At 49.9% G+C, this 21,665-nt stretch overlaps 1 protein-coding gene across 1 annotated transcript in view; it reads right to left on the bottom strand.

The window, feature by feature from the left end:
* Positions 1-21,665, bottom strand: part of TMEM132D (transmembrane protein 132D) — a 446,208-nt gene that overhangs the window by 167,720 nt on the left and 256,823 nt on the right. The window contains exon 10 of the mRNA XM_081790846.1: positions 8,316-8,499. Coding sequence (XP_081646972.1) covers positions 8,316-8,499 — 184 coding nt within the window. The remainder of the gene's footprint in view (positions 1-8,315; positions 8,500-21,665) is intronic.

The following is a 21,665-nucleotide window of genomic DNA, read 5'->3' as shown; positions in this document are numbered from 1 at the left end:
AGAAGGAGGGACACCTGGGTGGCTGAGTCGGTTAAGTGTCTGATTCTTGATCTCAGGGTCATGAGTTCAAGCCAGTGCTGGGCATCTCTCTCTGTGTCTCTCTCTGTCTCTCTCCAGATAGGTAGATAGATAGATAGATATGGGAGACAGGGAGAGGGGTGAATGTAGCGTCGTGCCTGGTACATAATTAGCATCAGGAATCTGGTGTCACTATTGTGAACGCTCTTTGGGGCGGCCATGCCTATTCACCAAGCACAAAGCGAGAACGCTTCTTGAAAGCAGAGAATTTCCTCAAGGGCTATTGCAGCAACTTAATTTGCACTTGGTGGAGAAGGTCTAAAAATGAAAGCAGGGGTGTGCTATCCAGTGTGACTGAATTTTCAAAAAGTCTGAGTAAAACAACAGAGGGTATCTGGCATATTAATTAACAGGCTGACACAGGAAAAGAATACCATGAAAAGTCAAACAAAAAAGAGCCAAGAATCCGCTTTCATGCCAAACATAAAAAGAAATGTCATTACTGGAGCCAGGAAAGATAGTTTCCTACTGTAACGCGGGAGCCTCTTCTCTGGTTCTGCCCGTGGCGGGTGACTGGCAGGGAAAGGCTACCTGTGCTCGCTTCGGAGGTGGCGGGGGACAAATGACCCTGCGTTACCCTATCTCCGCGTGCAGGCCAGGGGGCGGTGAGGCTGCTCTCTGGGCATCGACGACGGGGCGGTACCCTGCCTTCTGCGGGGTGTGCCGATAGGAGGAAGGCCTGGGCTGGTGGGAGAACACGCAGGCAAGGAGGATATGCCAGGAGACTAAGTCGTGAAGGTCCTGAAGATCAGCGAGAGTGTGGGCCGATAAAAAGAAAGTTCGTTTTCTAAAAAATTTTTTTAATGTTTATTTTTGAGAAGAGAGAGACAGAGCATGAGCAGAGGAGGAGAGAGAAAGCGGGAGACACATAATCTGAGGCTCCAGGCTCCGAGCTGTCAGCGCAGAGCCCGACATGGGGCTCGAACTCAGAACCACGAGATCATGACCTGAGCCGAAGTCAGACGCTTAACCGACTGAGCCACCCAGGCACCCCAAAACTTCGTTTTTCACTTGATTCTTAACGCAGGGCTTAGGAGCACCGACCCCTGCACAGTCGAAAATCCACATATAACTTTTGACACCCCCCCACCCCAGAACTTAACTATTCACAGCCTACTGGTGACCAACATCCTTAATGGTAATATAAATAGTCAGTGAGTACACATTCCGTGTATTCTGTGTATTATACTGCACTCTTGCAATAAAGCAAGCTAGACATGATAAACGTTACTAAGAAAAGCATAATGAGGGGCGCCTGGCTGGCTCAGTCAGTTGAGCACCCGACTTCGGCTCAGGTCACGATCTCATCATCTCATGGGTTCGAGCCCCATGTCGGGCTCTGTGCTGACAGCTCAGAGCCTGGGGCCTGCTTCGGATTCTGTGTCTCCCTCTCTCTCTGCCCCGGCCCTGCTCGTGCTCTGTCTGTCTCTCTCTCTCAAAAACAAATAAACATTAAAAAAAGAAAAAGATACTTAAGAAAAGTATGAGGAAAAGAACACACATTTATAGTACTGGACTGTATTCACTAGAAAACCTCCCCTTTTAAGTGGACCTGTGAAGTTCAAACCTGTGTTGTTCAAGGGTCAGCTGTGCTTATGGAGAAGAGGGTATTAGATCCAGGAAAGCTTGCTTCAGATGCATTTCATCAGAATGTTTACAATGTAGTAAGTTATATGGCCATCAAAATGCGGGCGAGCTTTGCATGCTGGGTTGATGGAAATGGAATGGTCTCCTGATTCAGGAGGACAGGCCCTGATCAGAGAGTTAAGAAGGGGTACATGAGACAAGGAGGGAAGGCGCTGTTTGATGATTACTTTCTCATAATGCCAAGAATCATGTAAGACGAGAGCTGAGCAGCAGTCAGGTGAGTGAAGGTTCTGGTGAGGTCTGCGCTTCACCGCTCGGGCTTGCGGTTCTCTGGGCGACCACATCCCCCATTCACGCTAAGAAGCAGAAGGCATCTGAGTGTGGCATCGCCAGTGAGTCAGGAGAAGTACACTGGCATCTAGCTGCTTCTCCTTTGGAAGGGGGCCTGAAGATCGGAAGGGCTTAGGTGGGGTTCAAACAGGATGGAACGAAGGAGGACACAGAGGGTACGTAAAGGGATGCACTAGGGTGTTGTCTCTATGACTCTTACCTATTACAGCTCCCGATGGTGTGATCTCAACCATCAAAAATAATTCAAGAGTGTTTGCATCCTGTGACTTGACTACTGTCCCCACCGTGCACGAGGAAATCGTGGGTTGGACACAGCGGAAGAGTCAACAAGGATCAAGGAAGACTCCCCGGAAGAGGTGACAGGGGAATGGGCTCTACAAAGACCTATGAGATGCATCTGTGTTCTCATTAGAGCAAGTTTTAAGGTCATATACTGTACTTCATGAGGAGCACAGGACACAGCTGACTCTTTGATCTTGTTTAAAAACCCTGCTGGCCTTCCCCAAGGATCTAGAGACACGTCTACACCCTCACATCGCTGTAAATATCCTAGAATGTCACCATCGCCAAATGGTTCATTAGGGTGAGAGTCTTCTGATGGTTTGCACAGATTATGATGTTCCACTTGACTGTATCTCTGATTATGTCCTGCTGAAAGTCTCACCCCACTTCCGATGACTAACACTTGGCAGTCAAGGCTGAACGGCACACAGTGGGAGCCCCATCAAGAGCCCGAGAGAGGAGGCACATTCCTACCATCCACAGGAGAGTGGCACCACCCACCTGTATTCCCAGACTTAGAGCAGCGCCCACAACTACAGTATCCGGACAGCCACCACCCAGCAGGATCCAAAACATGTTAGTTTTACTTCGGAATTGAGAGCACGTGCTACCGTTTTCAAGGACTAGCCCGTACGGCATTCACGCCGATAAATATCAGTTATTATTGAGCGGAAGCCCAAAACACTTGTTTTCCCCAGACCCTGGAGGCAGGTAGGAGAGAAGGATGTTGAAAGGCCTTGAGGAACCGGAGCCTCCCTCCCCAGCCCCCACCCAGAACGTTCCAGCTCTTCTAAGAAGTGCAAACACTTCTTTCCAGAATCAGACACTGACAAGCAGTTACAGACGTGCACCAACTGCATTAATGTTAATGCACGCTTAATGACCTTTTCCTCAGGATTCTCTTCCTAAGGACAAAAATATATCTACCTACAAGATCGTAAGGCATCATTTCCTGAACGTAAAAAAGTAATGTAATAAAACTCATAGAAATACATGAATGGATTTTTTTTAAAAAAAAGGTTTTATGGCTGTAGACATCAGGGAAAAAATGGGCAAAACACCGAGTAAGAAATAAACGTCTTTTGGGAAATTAGCTTTGAATGTTAGTACTTAACCGCGTCTCATTTCAAAGCTTTCCTGGGGATGGAATCGTATGTCACACAAAGAATGGAGGGGCCGTGAGCCCCACCCGAAATGGATCTTAAATCCTTAATAACAGTATCAGCTGTCACAACTGCATTTGCCTTCAGCATTATTTTCGGAAAACTACAGTTCTCTCCGTTCAAATGCACGGTCCGGGGGTATTTTAATTTCTGAGATTTTACAAGAACAAGTGAAACAGGCATGTTTTTCCTCTTGGTGGTAATTAGGGGGAGGAGGGGGATTTCTACTACAGAAAACGTCTGTGGATGTGGCTGCATGGAAATTACATACCCCCCAAACTTCTGCATGTTACACCCCACGACCTGTGGGATTAGAAGGCAAGTGGTAAATCGTGGAGAATACGTGCAGTGATGTGTCAATCAAAAGGTCAGCATCGCTCATATACAGAAACAGAACGTAGAAGGTGGTGTCCGTGGGCTGGGGGTAAGAGGAGGGAATTCATGTGTGGATGGCGGAGAGGGTTTCAGGGCTGAGGGATGAGAAAGTTTCTGAGATCTGTTGCACAATAATGTGAACATATTTAACACCAATGGACTGCACGGTTAGAAGTGGTTAAGACAGTACATTTCATGTGACGTGTTTTTACCATAATAAAAAAAAAGATTTTTTAATAACAAAGTCATAAGAAATGAAATTCCCAATAGGGAAAGGAAATGGGTAAGAGCAAATGTTTGATGGGGAAATTTGCAAATGAACCAAAAGAGGGCAAATTTAGGCAGCAATAAAAAAAATTGAAGCAACGACGAGGTATCATTTTTGCTTGATAAATTGCCTATGTTAAGATTTTAATATCCTAAGTTTGTGGGTCATAGGGAAATGGGTACCATCATACACAGCAGGTAGAATTACATTGGTTAAACTTACCGGAGGGCAGTTTGGCGACTGTTATCAGAAAAATTACAATATTGCATATCATCTGATTCACATCCTTTGGCTTGAATTTATTCCCAAAAGTATGTGCAGGAATCAGTCGGAGCTGTGTGCAAAGATCTCTGTGCAAAAATGTAAACCATAGGCTATTTCATAATAGGAGATCTCTTACCTATTTTAGGTCTGTGTGTGAACCATGGAGACACAGGGGAAGCTTTCTGGATGAGCCCAAAACCCAGACTCCTGTTTTCCCCCCATCTTTCCTTCACACCCGTGCCCAATGCAGGGGAAAGTCCAATCACCTACCCACTAAGACGGACCTGGAAGTGTCCACCTTGCCATGTCTCCACTGTCCTGGCTGCAGTCTCCTGGGGCCGTCCAGGATGGCGTCAGTGTCTGTCCTTCCTTCTCCCACCGTCACATGCTTTTAGCTGGACACATGGCCTCTTGGGATAGAGCTCACTCTCGCCGCTCCCCCGCAGCTACAGGTGGTCACTCGGCTGAGTTCAGGGCTGGCGGGCTCGGGGCACAGGTGCTGTATTCAGGGACAGGCCGTCCTTGACGGAAAGGAACACATCCTCCCTCTGCCCCTCTGCCTATTCCTGCTGGCTGCCACAGTTTATTATTCTGAGGCTATGGGGAGGAGGTCAATAGCTTTGGGGATACAGGGAGGCTATGTCCTAACTCCCTGGAGGCATCAGAGAAGCCCCAGGCTGCTCACACTCTTACAGGACAGGTGAGGGACGAGTAAACGCCTAGCTCATTAGATCCGGGTTATTGGACAGCAGCCAGGGTGCAGGCCCTAACTCTCTCTGACATCTCTCTGGCTCTCCAAATCTACTCTCCACCTACAGCCGGAGCGTTCTTCTAAACACATACATCAGTCCATGTGACACCCTGCTGAGAGCCTTGCAGAGGCTCCAAATCACATTTGAAGATCCACCCCCTTGTTCTAGCTTGTGAGCGCCCGGTGCCCACGATCTCAGCCCAGAGCGCCTTCTCCTCACTCGTCATGGTCCCAGTGAGCTGGCTCTCCTTCCGTTTCTCTAATATTTCAAGAACGTGTGATGCAGATGAATAGACGCATGGATATCAGATCTCCTTCAAATATTTCGCAACGAACACATGTTGAACAAAGACACAGTGGCAGTGAAATGAAGTGGCAAAACGACCGTGTGGTGAGGGCAATGTCTCTAGAAATGGCCAGAGTTCTTTTCCCAACCGAGTCAAAGGTAAAACGAAGCCCCCTTCTCAGGAAGGGGGACTCAGAACACTCCAAATATAAAAAACTGGGGAGTCAGGACCCTGAAGACTTCACCCTTAGCTGCAAAGGAAGATATTCCGAGATCACTGGTAAAACGTCATCAGACCAAAAGTGCTCTTACAATTCATTCAATTCGGCTCAAGAATCAGTGAGCACGTACACAGTGTCTACCACTCTTTTTACGCCATGAAATATGGCGGCCGGGGCCAAATCCCTTTCCAGGAAGAATTTACAACATTATTGTCAGGGCGCTGTCTACCCTTTGCATCGAGGGGTTAAATGAACAAAATAACAGCTACCGTTTATTGTATGTTTGCTCTGGACTGGACACAGTTCCAAGCACTCCTGAGTTATCATTTTAGCCTCCTAATAGCCTATGAGTAAGTATTATCTCTTCTCCCCCTTTGGATGAGGAAACGGAGGCACCGTGAGTGAAATCAGCAGGTCTGCATAGCTAGCAAGTGGAGGCTCTGATTCCATTATGTTATTTTGCTTCCTGGGGGTTTCCTAAAGATCAAGACAGAAAACACACACAGGTGCTCAAGATGAGTCTCCACTTCCTCAAGTGGAAATGAAGGAGGATTGTGACAAATATTGCACAAATAATCATTTTCCTCTTGTTTCCTTGCAACAGAGTTTAAGCAACGTGCCATGCTAAAATAGAGATTAACTAGCCTTCCTTCCAACGAGGTACGGCCATACGACTACGTGCCGATTGGATGTAAGCAGAAATACTGTGTCGGATCCTTCTTTCTTGAAAGCTCATTTTTTTGAGCTTCTTCACTTCTGACCTTTTCTGGTCTACCGAGCGTGGATACGTTGTTGGCCAGCCCTCCGGCAACCATCTTGGACCCTAGGGTTACCATGAGGATGGAAGTCACGCCCTCAAACCACCGAGGCAGAAAGAAAGAAGGAACGAGGCATGGGCCACCACACCGAAACCAGACCACTAACCTTAGGAGTTCCTTCACGTGAAAAAAGAAACGCATCTGGATTTTAGCCATTACTGGCTGGGTCAGAGCAGGCTGGGTGGGCGAGGAGCCCTCTTGATTTCAAACAAATGCAATTCCTAAATGGCAAAAGGCACGACTAGGCCTTGGCTGTCTCATCACGCGATCGTACGGTACTACACCCATCGTAGCTAGACGGCGGGGTAAGATGAAATGGTCACAGACCAGCAGAGGCCCAAGAGGCGCCTTGTCGGAGTGGAGATTCATGTGTGTTACGGGGAACGGTGGGGTTGGGGATATGTGATGGGGGCGTCAGGGACACGTGAGGCAGGAGAAACGCTGAGTGCGGGAAACAAACAGGACGCTAACCTACGCTGAGCAAAGCCACAGAAGCCGTGCTGAGTACTGCAAAGAGCTCATTTGATCAAAGGTGCTGCACAGGAGCAAATTCAAATAATTCCTTGTTCGAGATAAATGGTCTTGCCATCCCCAGTAATAGAACCACTCACTAATAGCCTAACCAAAGGAGTGCTACCCTCACACGTGGAAAGATACACCAAGGGAGGCTTAGCGCCTCCAAAAAAAACCACACAAAACAAAGTTAAAAGGAGCCCTTATCAAGGACGTAACCCAAACTGTTACATTTCCTAACGAATGGCATAATAAGGAACCTGCCGTCACTAGGCAACTGTCCATGCTACCTTTTATCGAAAGATTGATTCCCAATGCTCTTTCTCTACGTATATAATGACACTTGTCGATATTTTCTAATAGATGGTGTGGAGGAGACACCAGGCAGGCAGTGGATAAGTCGACTCATGTTTTACATCCGACAGGAAAAGTAGTTTTTGTAAACAGGGGAAAGCTCACATTATGGTCGGCAGACCAACATGCCCAAGCTTTTGCGCTGTGAAAATTCACGATTAAAAAAGGTATCGTTCCTCTGTAGGGGCTCCTGAAGAGTCCGAGGTACAGGCAGGGCTCTACGGGGCATGTGTGTGTTTCGCTTAGGGGAACGCGGAGGACGGGTGTTCCCACAGGTGGTGGACTGCATGACACAGAAACCAGGGGCTGGTCCTTCCAAGGAGAAAAGCCCATCTCTGTTTCATGAACCCTAAAGAACACGTAGACAGACTCACCGTCTTTAATCTTTTCCAAATAGGTAACCTAAGAATGGAATACCATTAACTTCTTTCCTAGGTCGTGTTTTATTTACTTCTAACTAGCTGCCAACACGAACAGGTTGGCATTTCACATTCAAACTGGATTTATGGCTTCCCGGGAAAATCGGTAGCTCGTAAGAACTGAGAAGCCGGCGTGGCTTTCCTGCGTGGCTGACGCTAGCTGCAGCTTTGAGAGGGGGTAGGCGTCTGCCGTGCGACCTGCGACGTTCCCCTCACACTTGATCGACGTTCCCCTCACACTTGATCCCCGCCCACACTTGGGCGGATGTATTTGAGATTGTTAAAGTCTACACCGTATGATGGAAGCACATTTATTAAATGATCCATATTTTTCCATATAATGAAGATCCAAATCTAATACCTGGAGTTTGATGATTTTGTGACTAATATTCTCAGAATATGATTTAGAGAGAACACAGTTTTGAGACTCAGCTTTGTGCAGCAGACTTCGTGGGTCAGGTCCCCCCGCCCCCCCACCCCCGGTTCCTGGTTCTCTGACAATTCCCCGCCAGGTGTGGGGGGCAGCCTGGAGCCTTTCTTTCCCTTGGGTTCTGTATTAACAGCCCAAGGCAGGGACCTTCTTACCATGGCCAGCGGTATGACGCCCATCAAGTCCTTCGGACTCACGTAGATCTTGGATACGCCCAAGTCAGACGTGATGTCTCCTGGATACTCGACCTGCCACGTGACAAGCTGTGTGGCCGGCGGGTCACTGGGCTCCTCTATCTGTACGTCAACCTGCATGACTTCATCGGAGGCGTCATCCACACTAGAGAGAAGCAGAGAAGAGCAACGTTGAGAGACTGGCGAGTGGTGACGCTCAGAAGGCCCTGGGCCGCACCTGTCATTTCCGCACGTGCGTCCTCGTGCACGCATGTGTGTTCCCATCGTCCCCGTGAAGGGCGTCTCAAGACGCATCGTCAAAGAAACATGCCACGTCCACCGTGATTCGTGGCACCGGGCTGGTCTGAGACATCACCGCTCCCTGTGTTTGAGCAGGTGCTCACGGAGAGTCGTGAACAGCGGGCATTCCTTTTCCTAAATGCTTTCTCTCGCCTCATCCCCTCATCATCGTTAGGATTCTTTCCCCCACTCCCCGAAATCTACAGGCTGCTTATATCGGACTTTCCAGAGCCACGGTCAGCCCGGAACTTTCAAGGTGTCCGAGGGAGAGAGACGTGGCTCTGCTATCTGGTGGGGGGGGGAGACAGAGCTGCACAGACACAGAGGTGAGGCAAGAACGGGAGGGTGAGGCCACGGGGGCCATGCTGATAGGCAGGAGAAGCGGCCGGATGTCACTTGGGGATCGGAGTAATCGTAGCAATTATTAGTGTTTACACGTTTTTCGCCTGTAAACGTGCGTCTGGAAACGAACCAAGTGAGACTATCAGGGTGGTCTTTGCCACTGTTTGTATCAGTTTAATTAACCGGCCACCTCCTCTGCCTCTTCACAGATTGCTTTCACAAAATGCCTGCTCTTGTATATCATGGGTGGAAGAAAGGCAGGGTTGGGGCCGGCCACTCCCTGAGGGAGGGAAGAGTGCAGAGGGTACAGGGAAGGATTAGCCGGGGAGGCAGCCACGAGAGATGGTTTTTAAGCCTCAGTGGCCAACGCAACTCTCACCTGTCAGATCCGTCTCTGAAGATTCGGATGTCACGTAATTGCAAAATGACCACTGACACCTGACACTCAGGACTACAAGGTTTGTCCTCTTCTATACACAGAGCTACTGAAACATGTGTCTCACACCATCAGACCCGAGAAGAAGCTCAGAGGCAGATGGTGGGGCTTCCCGGGGGCTTTCTTCTCAAAGTAGGGGATGGGCTGGAATACTGGAATAGGGGCAGCTATAATGAATGGAGGCAGGGGGAAGAAAGGAGAAAGAGGAAGGGGAGGGGAGGAAGGGAGGAGGAGAAGGAAGAGGGGGAGGAGGGAAGAGGAGGAGGGGGGAGGAAAAGGAGGAGGAGGAGAAACAGGAAGGGGGGGTGAGAAGGAACAGAGGAGTGAGATCAAGGAGCCATCCCAGGAAAGGAAAGAGGCCAGACTGAACCCCAGAGGCTGACTTTCTCCTTGAGCAGCTCTAGCACGGAGCAGGGACAGGGACAGGGACAGGAGCAGTGGCAGGGGCGGGGGAGGGGCAGGGACAAGAGTAGCGGCAGGGGGAGGGACAGGGACAGGGGCAGTGGCAGGAGTAGCTGCAGTGGATGGTGAGCGGTGATCAGGAAAAATATGGCACCGAGTATGGAAACCCCACAGGACTCCCTCTCTCCCGACCTCTGCAAGAAAGCGTAACTCTGAGAAACGGTGGCTGTGATCAAGAGTCAGCCACCGCCTGGCTGGAGCCTCCCCCTGGCGTTTCCACGGGCAGAGGGATCCTGCGGTCAGGATGCTGAACACACCTTTCTGGGTTTGGGATTTACGAGAACTCTGGCGTCTCCTCCCCGTTCCTGAGACGGCGCGTCCTTCTTGCGGCCGTACCGAGCCCTGCCTTCTCCACCTACTCACGGGAGAGCGAGATCTACAGGACAGAATGTTCAGGGACCCCACGCCACAGCGGACACCTTACAGCGGAGCGGGGACCCTGCCGTATACACACGGCTTTCTGTCCCGCATCCTCACAGGTGACCTAACGTCCAGCAAAACCCCGCAGTCCTCGCTTCCTTTGACACTGGATTTCACCGCTCCCACTGCCCGCACCCTCGCTTCCGGAGCTCACTCTACTCAGAAAAGCCTTTGTCAACCTCTCCACGGATGTAAATTCTTCCCGTTCGGCAAGAGCTAGCCATAAAAGCAACACCAGGAACTTTAAAAGGGCTCTACGTACTTCATTAGTTTTACTCATTCGGTAACCTTGCCCGGTTCTCTATAAAGTTTATTTTCTCTTTTCCTTTTAGGTCCCTTGCCTGGCCGAGATGTGAAAGAAACACGGTCACTTTTGAGCGGACTCTCCTCTCTCTGATGTGGTGATAAAAACTCCCTTTGTTGGGAATTCTTAACCCGGGGACCACAGCAGACTCGTGGATTCTGAAACTGCGTGCAAATGTGTGTTTTTCTCGAACGATTCCTTGGCTCGCACGGGCTTCTCGGTGATTCTGATGCAGTCGGGCTTTGGGGCACGTTCCCGGTAGTTTCTCCTGTAAATTCTGCACATGGTGATCTAGCTTTAGACTAGCTCGTCCTGCGTGTCTTGGTGGGTCGGTGGAAATCTGAATTTTAATACTTTTGCAAATAGTTAACGCGTGTGGGATTGCAGGACGCTTGCCTACTTGGCGATATTGACCGCTTCTTCGTGTTGAAGTGTAAAGCTAAGGACTGCACCTTTGCGGTTTGTGTGTTTAACCGTGAGTGTCCTGAAGAGGGGCCGATGCTTGCTTTGCACCAAGTCGTGCCCAGCAGTGTCTGATGCCCGGTACTCATCAGAATGGAGTCTACTGTGTTACAGGGCGTAAGCACAGGAGGTGACGCGAGCGCTCGTACAATCTGCCTAGAGCCATGGTCTTCGTCTTGCCTGTGCGTGAGCACTGCTGGGGGAGCTTTGTAAATAAACCGATGACCAGGCACCACTCCAGCTGAGTTTCTCTCTCTCTCTCTCTCTCTCCTTTTGTTCCTTCCTTCCACCTGTCCGTCTTTTTTATCCAGGCGACCCCACCACGCCAGCAAGACTGTGAACAACCGACACAGTGTAATTCTGTGGATATTGGAGCTCTGGGAAATATTCTGGAAATGATGTGTTAGAAATAAAATGTATTCAGTTAGTGGATTTGGAAGGTATGCCTGGAAAAATCAGTGAAGGCACGGGGGAGCTGTGAAGAAGGTTTCAGATGCCCATGAGCACAAGGGTGAGGAACGATAGGAAAAGAACGCCAGCCACGGAGGCGCAGGGGGTGGCGAAGCATGACGTGTCCAGAGGCCACCCCTGCAGCCTCCCTCGTCCCCTGCCCCCCCCCCCCAGGCCAATCAAACACCGGGCAACAAGGATGCGCTCCGTGCGTGAGCTCCACGCAAAGGGCGATACTGTGGAGTCGCGAAGGTTTTGCGTGGACACGCTCCGTGCGCCATCAGACTTGGGGACTTGCCAGCCTCTGGCCACGGGGACCACGTATGGTTTTAGTTTCTTCTGCCTGCGTGGGTGCTACCAGCAGAGGAAAGCCAAGAGGCCGCCTCTCTGTCCTGTCTCGCTTGCGGCCGATAAGTGGCAGGGAGCAGAGTGGGGACGCGGCCCCTCACCGCACGGGCACCTCAGATCCCTGCACGCTGGCTCCCTCCATCTGGGTTGGGAAGCCCCTTTCTGCAGCCTGTCCTCCTTCCAGAGATGAGCACGTCTCCCTGGCCTGGAGACTTCTTCCCATTCCTCCACAACCTTCCCTCACGCGGTCGCTTTTGTGTGCTGGGTTCAAGATCTAAACCTTCTCGCTAAGAAGACCTTGCTTCAAGCGGACAAAGGCACAGTTGGAGACTTCCCAACATTTAAGGGAAATGAAATGCCCTTTCAGATAACCAGGCTCTCAGGCATAGACGGTGACCACAACCCTCAGGGCCACACGGCTCAGAAACCCAAGAAAGAAAACAAAGCTTGAGGCTTTGCAAGACCACCTCAGCACATCCCGAGGCCAAAAAGGGCATCGTTTTCGAAAGAAAAAGTCTCGCTTTCGGATCGTCGCAGCTCTTTCCAGAATGATGCAAACAACTAACCTTTACCGAGTAGCTCTCATGTCCCAAACAGTGATTTTAAGGGCTTTTTACGTCTTATGGCATGCGTGTAGCCCTCACGGTGTACCAATACAGAGCTGCGATTCACTGCCAGTTGCAGACGAAAAGCTAGGTTCAAGGAGGCCAAGAAGTTAGCAGGGTCGCCCCGCTGACAGCAGAAGGAACCGGAAGAAGTGAGTGGGCATGCCTACTCTTGATCTCCGTGTGCTGGGCTCCCCCACCTCGTTCTCCGGGGCAAGACAGGTGTGCTGAGCAGCGATGAAGATCCAGGAGGGCAATTCTCGGCCTCTGGGGGAAACACAGGTCAGTGCGCCACACCAGGAGACCAGATGCCTCAAACAAACCGGACAAGCAAAGCTGGCACACTTCTGTGACAAGAGAGTTGGACATCAGGCTGCCTTTAAAAAGGGTCCTCAGCCGACTTTCAGTTCCATGATGTGTCTACAAATCCAAGCAGAGACCTGGAAACGGGAGCTCTGGACAGGAGAGCCTACCCTCCATCGGAGGGAGGAGAAACCACATAGACACGGACCTGGTAGTAGGAGAATGATCTAGAAGGAAGCATCTGAGACGCAAGTGCACGCATGTCAATGCCTGAACTGCCAGCCCCCACGTGGGCACCTGGCTTCCGGCGTGAGCGTCCGGGGGAAGCTGGTGGGGTGAGGGGCGGGGGGAAGCCCAGAGATTCCATTTCCAAATAGGCTCTGCGACACGGTACTCTCAAAGATAACTGGGTGACATTTCTGAGATCAAAAGGAAAGCCGGAGAGAAGGTGAAGCTCGTGTCTAAGTGTCTGTGAACTTAGAAAATAATTTGAGATGCGCTCCCCGCCCCCCAACAATTCAGAACACTCCCCAGAGGTCATGGGAATGAGAGTCATTTACCACAGGGCGGAAATTACTTCCTCACCCCTTGTGTCGTTCCCACGCGCTTCACCTCTGGCTGGTGAGCGCTGCTGTTCCTGACGACCCTGACCTGTGACTTTCCCCAGATACCTTTCTTTCTTGAGTGTCCAAAGCCACCCTGCCCACTCCAGAGTGTTTCCCCCCCCCCCCCCCCGGGGTCGGGCTGGAGCTGCCCTCCACGTGCATGGGTTCTCCCTCTCTGTTCTCTTCCCCTGTCTCCCGGGACACGTCCTTCCTAAATGGCTTGCACGCAAGGCTTGGTCTTCCAGGGAAACTGAAGGGGGTTTTGAGGCAAGGAGAACACCAAAGGTGGCTGGCAGATGCTACGTGAGACAGCCTGGCAAGAGAAACGACGAAAGAGTGAAGGGGCAAAGGGGCCATCACACCGGGTCCTCAGCCTCGCCGGCTCCGCTCGGAGGAATCCTCCAGACCCAGCCAACGGTGGCCCGCGGTGGCACGTTGGAGATCTGGGCCAGACACAGACGCGGGGTTACCGGATGTCTCTCCCGAGCAGAGGAACCTCCTTCCCCCTCCCCTCCTCCACATCTCATTTTCCAGATTCAAATAAGGATATTACTCAAATTGTTTCTTCTTGGACATTATCGCCAGTATTCCAGTTTTCCATTACGGACGTCTTTTCTCCTAACTTTTTCATTAGCATTCTCAGAATAAAATCCTTTCATTAGGAAGTAAAATATGCATAGACCCTTTAATGTATGTACTTTGTAATGAGATTTTTGTCACCATAAATTTGTCTTCTCGTGTCCTCTGTTTCTACCTTATAATCCTCTCAGGTCTGCTAACCAGAGTCGTTCTGGAAAAGACAAATGGGAAAGTCACAGCTTGGACCACATCATGCTGTCTCCCCTCCTTTGACCTCAGGGCTTCCTTCCTCCCGTCCCCACACTCCCTCCACCCATCCAGGCAGAGGCCTTGGATTCCTGGTGCTTGTTGGATACTGTGCTGGGTGATGGGGAAGCGGACGTAAAAGCTGGCTTTACGATCTTGGGGCGTCTGGGTGGCCCTGTCGGTTAAGCATCTCTTCAGTTTTAATTTTTTTGGAAGGTTTTTTACTTATTTATTTTGAGAGAAACAGACAGACAGAGACCGAGAATCCCAAGCAGGCTCCACATTGACAGCAACAAACCCACTGTTGGGCTCCTACTCAAGAACCTTGAGATCATGACCTGAGCTAAAGTCAGATGCCTAACCTAACCGACTGAGCAGGCGCCTCAGCATCAGATTCTTGATTTCAGCTCAGGTCATGGTCTCACGATCGTGGGATAGAGCATCATGTCAGGCTCCGTGTGGAGCAAGGAGTCTGCTTGGGATTCCCTCTCTCATTCTCTCTCTCAAAATAAATAAATACTTAAAAAAACGAAAATAAAACTTTAGAAACAATAAAAGAACATTTATTTCAATGTGCAAATGCTTGGGGACATCTTCAGTGGGTGACATTATGAGGTAGTCAAATATTTATTTCCACCGAAGATGAATAAATTTGGAATTAAGTGTTGATGTGAGACTGTTCTACATTAAGAAGAACAGGAGAGGGGCGCCTGGGTGGCTCAGTTGGTTGAGCGACCAACTTAGGTTCAGATCATGATCTCACGGTTTGTGAGTTCGAGCCCCGCATCGGGCTCTATGCTGACAGCTCGGAGCCCGGAGCCTGTTTCGGATTCTGTGTCTCCCTCTCTCTCTGCCCCTCCCCCAGTCATGCTCTGTCTCTGTCTCAGAAATAAACAAACATTTTAAAAAAATTAAAAAAAAAACATATTAAAGAAAAACAGGAGAATGAAAGAGACAGGTGTATGCACCAGCCCTGGAATAAATCCTGCAATTAGGAGAATAAGTCATAGACCAGATTTATGTGTATAAGGTAATAACGAAAGTACAAGATGATCTTAATTGACCTAGGAAAAGTAGGCTAAGCCAAGTTATAGATTGTTGTAAAGGGGGGAAAGTGACAAAAAAGGGACACTCTCTGAGATGAGTTGAGCTAGGAGTCCTACAGGAGTGTCCACGGGACGTCAGAATGCCGAACAGGGTAAGGAGCCAAATGCTTCCTTGTGTGGAGCCACGCCCCACACGGCAGGATGTCTGTCATCCTGGGCCCTGCCCAAACTCCAGTGACAGTGACAGCCAAACCATGCCCTGTGCGCCCCAAAGAGAAGCACAGCCCCGCCGTGGGTCCGAGACCCCTAGGCACCCTTCTCCGAATCGGGCGGGGTTCCGGTGCTCTCTGTCAGCCACACCCCTGTTTTCAGCAATCAATGAGCTCCTCTAGGTCAAGCTCTGAGAGCGGGGTCAATCGGACGAAGGTGGGGGCAGAGAGAACAAAGGTGGGGATACTTGTCAAGGCACGGGTGCTTCGGCAGGGGGGGAGGGAGGCAGGCAGCGATTATTTGCTCTTTCCACAGGGGAAGGTGGGAGAGCTCCCCTGAAATCTGTGACCACACCCACCCTCTATCTGATCGCCCGGTTTGGGTTCCTGACCAGGGGATGCTGGTGGGTCTGCAGTGGGAAAGGGGAAGGAGGGCTCTTCAAATCAGCCCACAGATAGGTGGTGGTCAGGAGGTCGGCCCAAGAAGGGACGAGGCCTCTCCGGGAAACATGGCCACCGTCTTCCTGACCAAGCAATTCCCGATCTGCACCTGGATGCTTCCCACGGCGCAATCACGGCTCTTTTGTAACTTGTTCTGATGACAGAGGTGCCTCGTAGAGCCCGTGTGTCAGCATGTGGCTATTCCCTGGAGGGGCTCACCGCTGGGGTCCGATATGGGGGCTCTAGGGGTCCGGCAGTCAACCCACGAATGAACGTGCCCTGGTCTAGAAACACAAGTGACGCTTCCTGTGCTCGGGGCATCCTGGGGCACATCGGGACATCCGCACCTGCTGAGGCAGCCGTGGAGTCCTCATCTAAGTGAGAGTCCGCCGAACTGTCTTAAGCAAAGGTTCATGGCTTGAAAACAGCACCGTGAGTGTCCCGTGGAGAAGGGACCAGAGGTGGACCAGAGACAATGTGGGCAGACTGGGCAGACGCGAGAGAAACAGGGCCGTAGGGGAGACACATCTGGGCTCGCGGACAGCGGGGGAAATCTGCGGGCTGACTCTGGTGGCGTGTGCACGAACTTCTGTTCTGTTCCGCTGACGGTCAAGGTCTTCCAGCCCCACGACCACCTCCACCGGCTACCACCCACTCCTGCAGATGTGCAAGGAACAGACACACCGCTGACGTAGTCACCGTTCCCGAGAACCACAGAGCCGCCGAAGCAAATGGCCCACCTGTCCCGGCAGCAAGTAAGGGTACGATTACCCCCTAAAAGCAGAGAAGATACCTGAATAACCATGGGGGGCTCCCTGCATCTGAACAGGGTGATGTGACGTGCCGTTGACAGAAGACGACGATCTCTCCTCGCTGAACATTTGCATCCTAAGCGTCCCTCACAGAGGTCACTGTGGACTGCCATTCATACACATGACATAATGGCACGCAGATGCCACCGGGATATGTCCCGTCTTGGAAAGGACGTCATACTTAATAAAACCCGTGAATGGAATCTTGGAGACAGCCGCTGGGGTTGTCTGATTCACGCCTAAAAGGACTGACAAACCAGGACGTGGCAGAATCAAACAAGTTAGCGTTTGAAAGAGAGAAAAGGGACAAGGGACAATGAGGAGACAGGCACTTCGGAAACACAGGATGCCACTCACCAAAGCACAAGATAAGCCTTCGAGGCAATTTCATGAAAATCTAGGTTACTTTTTTGAAACTGACCAAAACTGAGGGTTTTTTCTGAAAGGTGACCTCTCCCTCCCAATCAGTACAGATTTCCATCTTTATCTGAGAATAAAGCCATTGTTACAACTTTTGCATGTTTAAGGTGAAGTCACCTGATATTTTGTGTTAAGCTTCATTTGTAAAAAGTAGGTTCCTAATCAAGCTTCATTTATAGTGACTTTCACTATGATGCGGCAGCCTCTATTTTACAGGTTGACTTTATTTTTTTTTAACTTTTTTAATGTTTCATTTATTTTTGAGAGAGAGACACAGAGTGCAAGTCGGGGAGGAGCAGAGAGAGAGGGAGACACAGAATCCCAAGCAGGCTCCAGGCTCCGAGCTGTCGGCACAGAGCCCGACGCGGGGCTCGAAAACATGAACAGCGAGATCATGACCTGAGCCGAAGTCGTAAGCTTAACCGACCCAGCCACCCAGGCGCCCCCAGATCGACTTTAAACGATCTTTAAAGCATGCCTATTAGCTCAGTGAAAAAGGGCTTCCAACATTTCAAAGTAAAAGGGAGGCAGCCGTTGGGGGGGATGGGGAATCAGAAGCCCCAAAGGTCTTCAATCGGAAACCGGAAAGAAAAGCAAATCCCATTGAAAGTGAAACGACCTTGAAGCGTCCTGGAGCTGCCCCCACTCACCTCCCCCCCATCTGAGGGTGTCTCCCGGACGGGAGCTACAATGGCTGCTGCAAACATAGGAAAAAAAAGAGTAAAGCAACTTTTGTCTCCACATCGTGACGTTTTCCTGAGCATACTCAGAGACGGAGAGCTATTTTCTTTGTATCTATTTCTTTGTGTTGGGAGTTTTTTACTTAAAAAAAATCCAATTTGTACGCCACAGACACATTAGCATTCTTGCCTGGGCTGCTGACTCTTCGAGATTGAGATCACGTCTTGGCTGCATGAGCAGGTAACTACGATGCCATACAGTCTTTCTGCTCAGTGTCTCTGGCGAAGCCGGGCTGTGACTTGGGCAGGACACCAGGGTCACAGTCACAGAGCGGGGTGGAGCCGGAAGGGAGGTGAGCGAACCGATTATATACAATTAGCTCCCGTCTCCCCTTTGGGGACTGGGGAACGGTCTGTCTTTGAAGCACCTTCCGCCTTCGACGTCCAACTGACAACTGTACCCGGGACGGCATGTCCCCCTAGACCTTGCCCTGGAGGATTGTTACGCTAAAAAGCTTTCCTCGGCTACATCTGGGAACTCAGTGCTGCTCCCTTCTTCCACTCCCACTCCCTTCGTTCTTACTTGTTTGTTTAAGAGAGAACGTACTAAGAGGGGGTCTCTGTTCAGACCGCACGTCGGCAGGCTCCGTCAGAAGACAGATCAGAGGAAGACAGTTTGGAATGAAATTCTTGGTGTCCCGATGAGGGATTTTCGTGCCTCGTCACAGAGGAAGTGCGTTCTTCTTCATCTGGCCACGATCTCTTGAAGCTGAACTGCCGGGGTAGAAGGAAGGTTCCACATGCATTTGAAAACGCGAACAGGATTATTAAGGGAGAGTGACAATCACTGTTCGCTCCACTAATGGTTTTCTCAACTGCCATCCGACATGACAAACACAAGCCCTGAGAGGCTCGGATGCTCGACTCCTTTGCGATAAAAAAGAATTCAAACATGTATCTAGCTGATTCCTCGTACGAAAGAGAGGACTCTGTTTCTCGAGGCTTAGCTGGTAAACTGCCATGCAAACAAGCCACGCTGTGTCCTACGATCAATACGTAACTGCTTCTGCCTTCAAGTGCTCAGGGTCTGGGGCTGAGGAATTAATTTGCTGGTTGAGGTTAATAGAATGTCAATTAATTTCTTGGTGTAGATGTCAATACGTTCTGGTAAGCCTTGTGATTTAAATATAATTAAAGATAAACTTTAAGTCAATGTTGCCTTTTTGGATTTGGGCATGATGGGTGACTTACTAAAATCTCCCCAAGCTGCAGGGAGGAAGGATTTCGGCAGGAGGTCCGATCTTCTCGTACGAGCAGTGAGGTATGTTTGTTATCGGTGTCACGTGAGGAAATGGAACCGACTGTGTCTTATTTTACCTATGGCTTCATAGGTTCAGACGGCTCTTACCCAACGGCCTCGTAACAGTTTATGCCACGCACTGGGAGTTTACCAGCCTAGAAGGCCATTTGGTCACCACGAACACACTCTAGTTCAGACAGCGGCCACAGGCCGTGACACGGAGTGGCTGAGACAACGGACTTGGCACTGACTTGCCCCCAGGAGGGAATCCGGACTTGGCACGACTTATGTTATCCAACACCTCATCTCCCGAAGCCTCAGGTTCTGCAGCCACAAAATGGTCAACAATCACAGCCATCTCTGTGTCCACGTGATCTCCTTTAATCATCATTGCCAGGGCTAGGACTATCTCAAACATCTGTGAAGGCTGTGCACCGCACACCTCAAGGATGGCCCACTCTGAGTGTGTAAATGATGCACCCAGAATTGTTCAGTGCACCCCCTGTACACCACACTCAGAGGCCTGACCACCATCAAAAGACATAGTCGTGATTGACTGATTAATCACTTATTCACGGGGGTAATTCTCTAAGCGCAGAGTGAATGAGTGCTCGGAGGACAGGAACTATTCCTTCCTTCCTCCTTTCCTTCCAACCGTTCCTCCTACTCAACCTTGCAACCCTCCCCCCATATTCTAGATTCTCAGGAGATGAGTATTCAACAACAGAGTGAGTCAGTGACTGTGTGGCCGGTGTTGGATGTACTCAAAATCCATTCTTCCCTTCCTCCTTTCTGACAGAGCCCAGTTTGGTCAAGTTGGCAATACGTGCCCCTTGCCAACAAGAAGCAAATGACTGGGAAGCTACTGGCCAATGAGACGTAAGCAGAAATCTGTTCTGTAAGGATTCTGGGAAACAAGGTTTTCCCTTGGTAAAGAGACACGGTTTCAGAGGGCATGTACTTCTGACCCTCCTTCCTTTCTCTTTCCTGCCTGGAATATTGATGTGATGCCTGGATGTGCAGCAGCCATCTTGCGATGGTGGCACATCAGGAAGATAGGAGACAAAGACCCCATTGCCTCATTTCGTGATTATACCAGCCATGGAGTACCTACATGCATCTTTTTTCTGTTTGGGATACACAAACCGTCATGTTTTAAAGGTCACTACATTTGGTCTTTTGTTCCATGCAGCTGAACGCTACCTTAACGGAGCAGAGAGGATGCACACCTCTTGCTGTGATGTCTGTGTGAAGGTCTGCTAGGAGACAGGAAACAAAGCCAGGACAAGTGATGACCATCGCCAATCTCCCTCATCAATAACCCACCTTTTAGAAATTTAACTTAATAAAAATATCTGTTTCTCAAGTTCGGTTTTTTTTTGTTTGTTTGTTTGTTTTTTTTTAATTCAGGTATCAGTTCCACGGTCTTCCCAATTCTGAGTGAGTCCTGGCAGGTGTCTTACATAGAAAACTGATGGAATTCAGTTGTTGGAACACTAATCTTCGTTAGAATGCTTGAGAATACATACAATCATAAAATTACACCATTACATTTAAGTGCTCACTGGTAGCTAGCACCCGTCTGTCATTTATTCTTTAAACATCCCATCTAGCTGTTGAGAGGCAGCTTGGAGAATATCTTAGTAGTTGGGGCTCTAAGGGATAATTTGCAAATATTGCTGCGTGGAGAGGTGACATGAGATGTGTCAACGGAATTTTCCAGCCATACAGAATGTAGATGAGAGCCATGAATAGTCATCTTAAGCTACAGACACAGAAAGGGAGGGGAGAGACTTCTATTATGAAGAGATCAAAGCCAGGTGAGACCAAGTAATTTTGGTGCCCTTGTTAGCTCCCTTTATCCTTTGACACTTCTAAGGCTATAATACCGGGGACAAGATCCTCACCTTCAGACAGGCCAAGCGCAGAGTGAGGAGAGCGGCCCACGGAAGGAAAACAGCAGTGGTGGGGTCTGCGGCTAACTGAGAAGGCTTACCATCCCTCATGGGACTGTCCCCACCCAGCTCTCACCTGTTGTTCTGGGAAGTATTGAGAGCTGTTCTCAATTTGCCCCCAACACCTCCATTTTTTTTTTTTATTAATTGAAAGCTCCTGATTGTCAAACATTGACAATTAATTCAAAGTTTCTTAAAGCCACCAGGAAGCCCAAATAAAGGTGTCTTTAGGCCAGACGTGGCACAAAGTCCCTTGGGTTTGCAGTGATGATGGCGATGTTGGTGATAACAGTGATGATGTGGAAGGGATGATAATGGGGCATCGACTGGAACTGGGGAGACACCCATGTCTCTTCGTATCTCTACATACCTGTTAAACCTGGCTCAGTGTGTGAGGATAACGAGCAACATTTAACAACTCATCTGCCCTTTGCTTTTCATGTCACAGTAATGAATGGCAAGGCACGTGCTGGGGGCAACACGCATTCTGCAGCCTAGACCCGGACTGCATCCAAGTGTTAGTTCCTGTGTGGGCTCAGTCTGAGCATAGGATACCAGTTATCCTTCAGCTGCTAACAAGAAAGGGAGGGCTAGTGCAGTCAGTGCC

The sequence above is a fragment of the Panthera onca genome, chromosome D3 (genome assembly GCF_046562875.1).
Source record: "Panthera onca isolate mPanOnc1 chromosome D3, mPanOnc1 haplotype 2, whole genome shotgun sequence".
In the NCBI taxonomy this organism is placed as follows: domain Eukaryota; kingdom Metazoa; phylum Chordata; class Mammalia; order Carnivora; family Felidae; genus Panthera; species Panthera onca.
The sequence above is the reverse complement of the archived record's forward strand: the minus strand, read 5'-3'. Positions and strand labels throughout refer to the sequence as shown.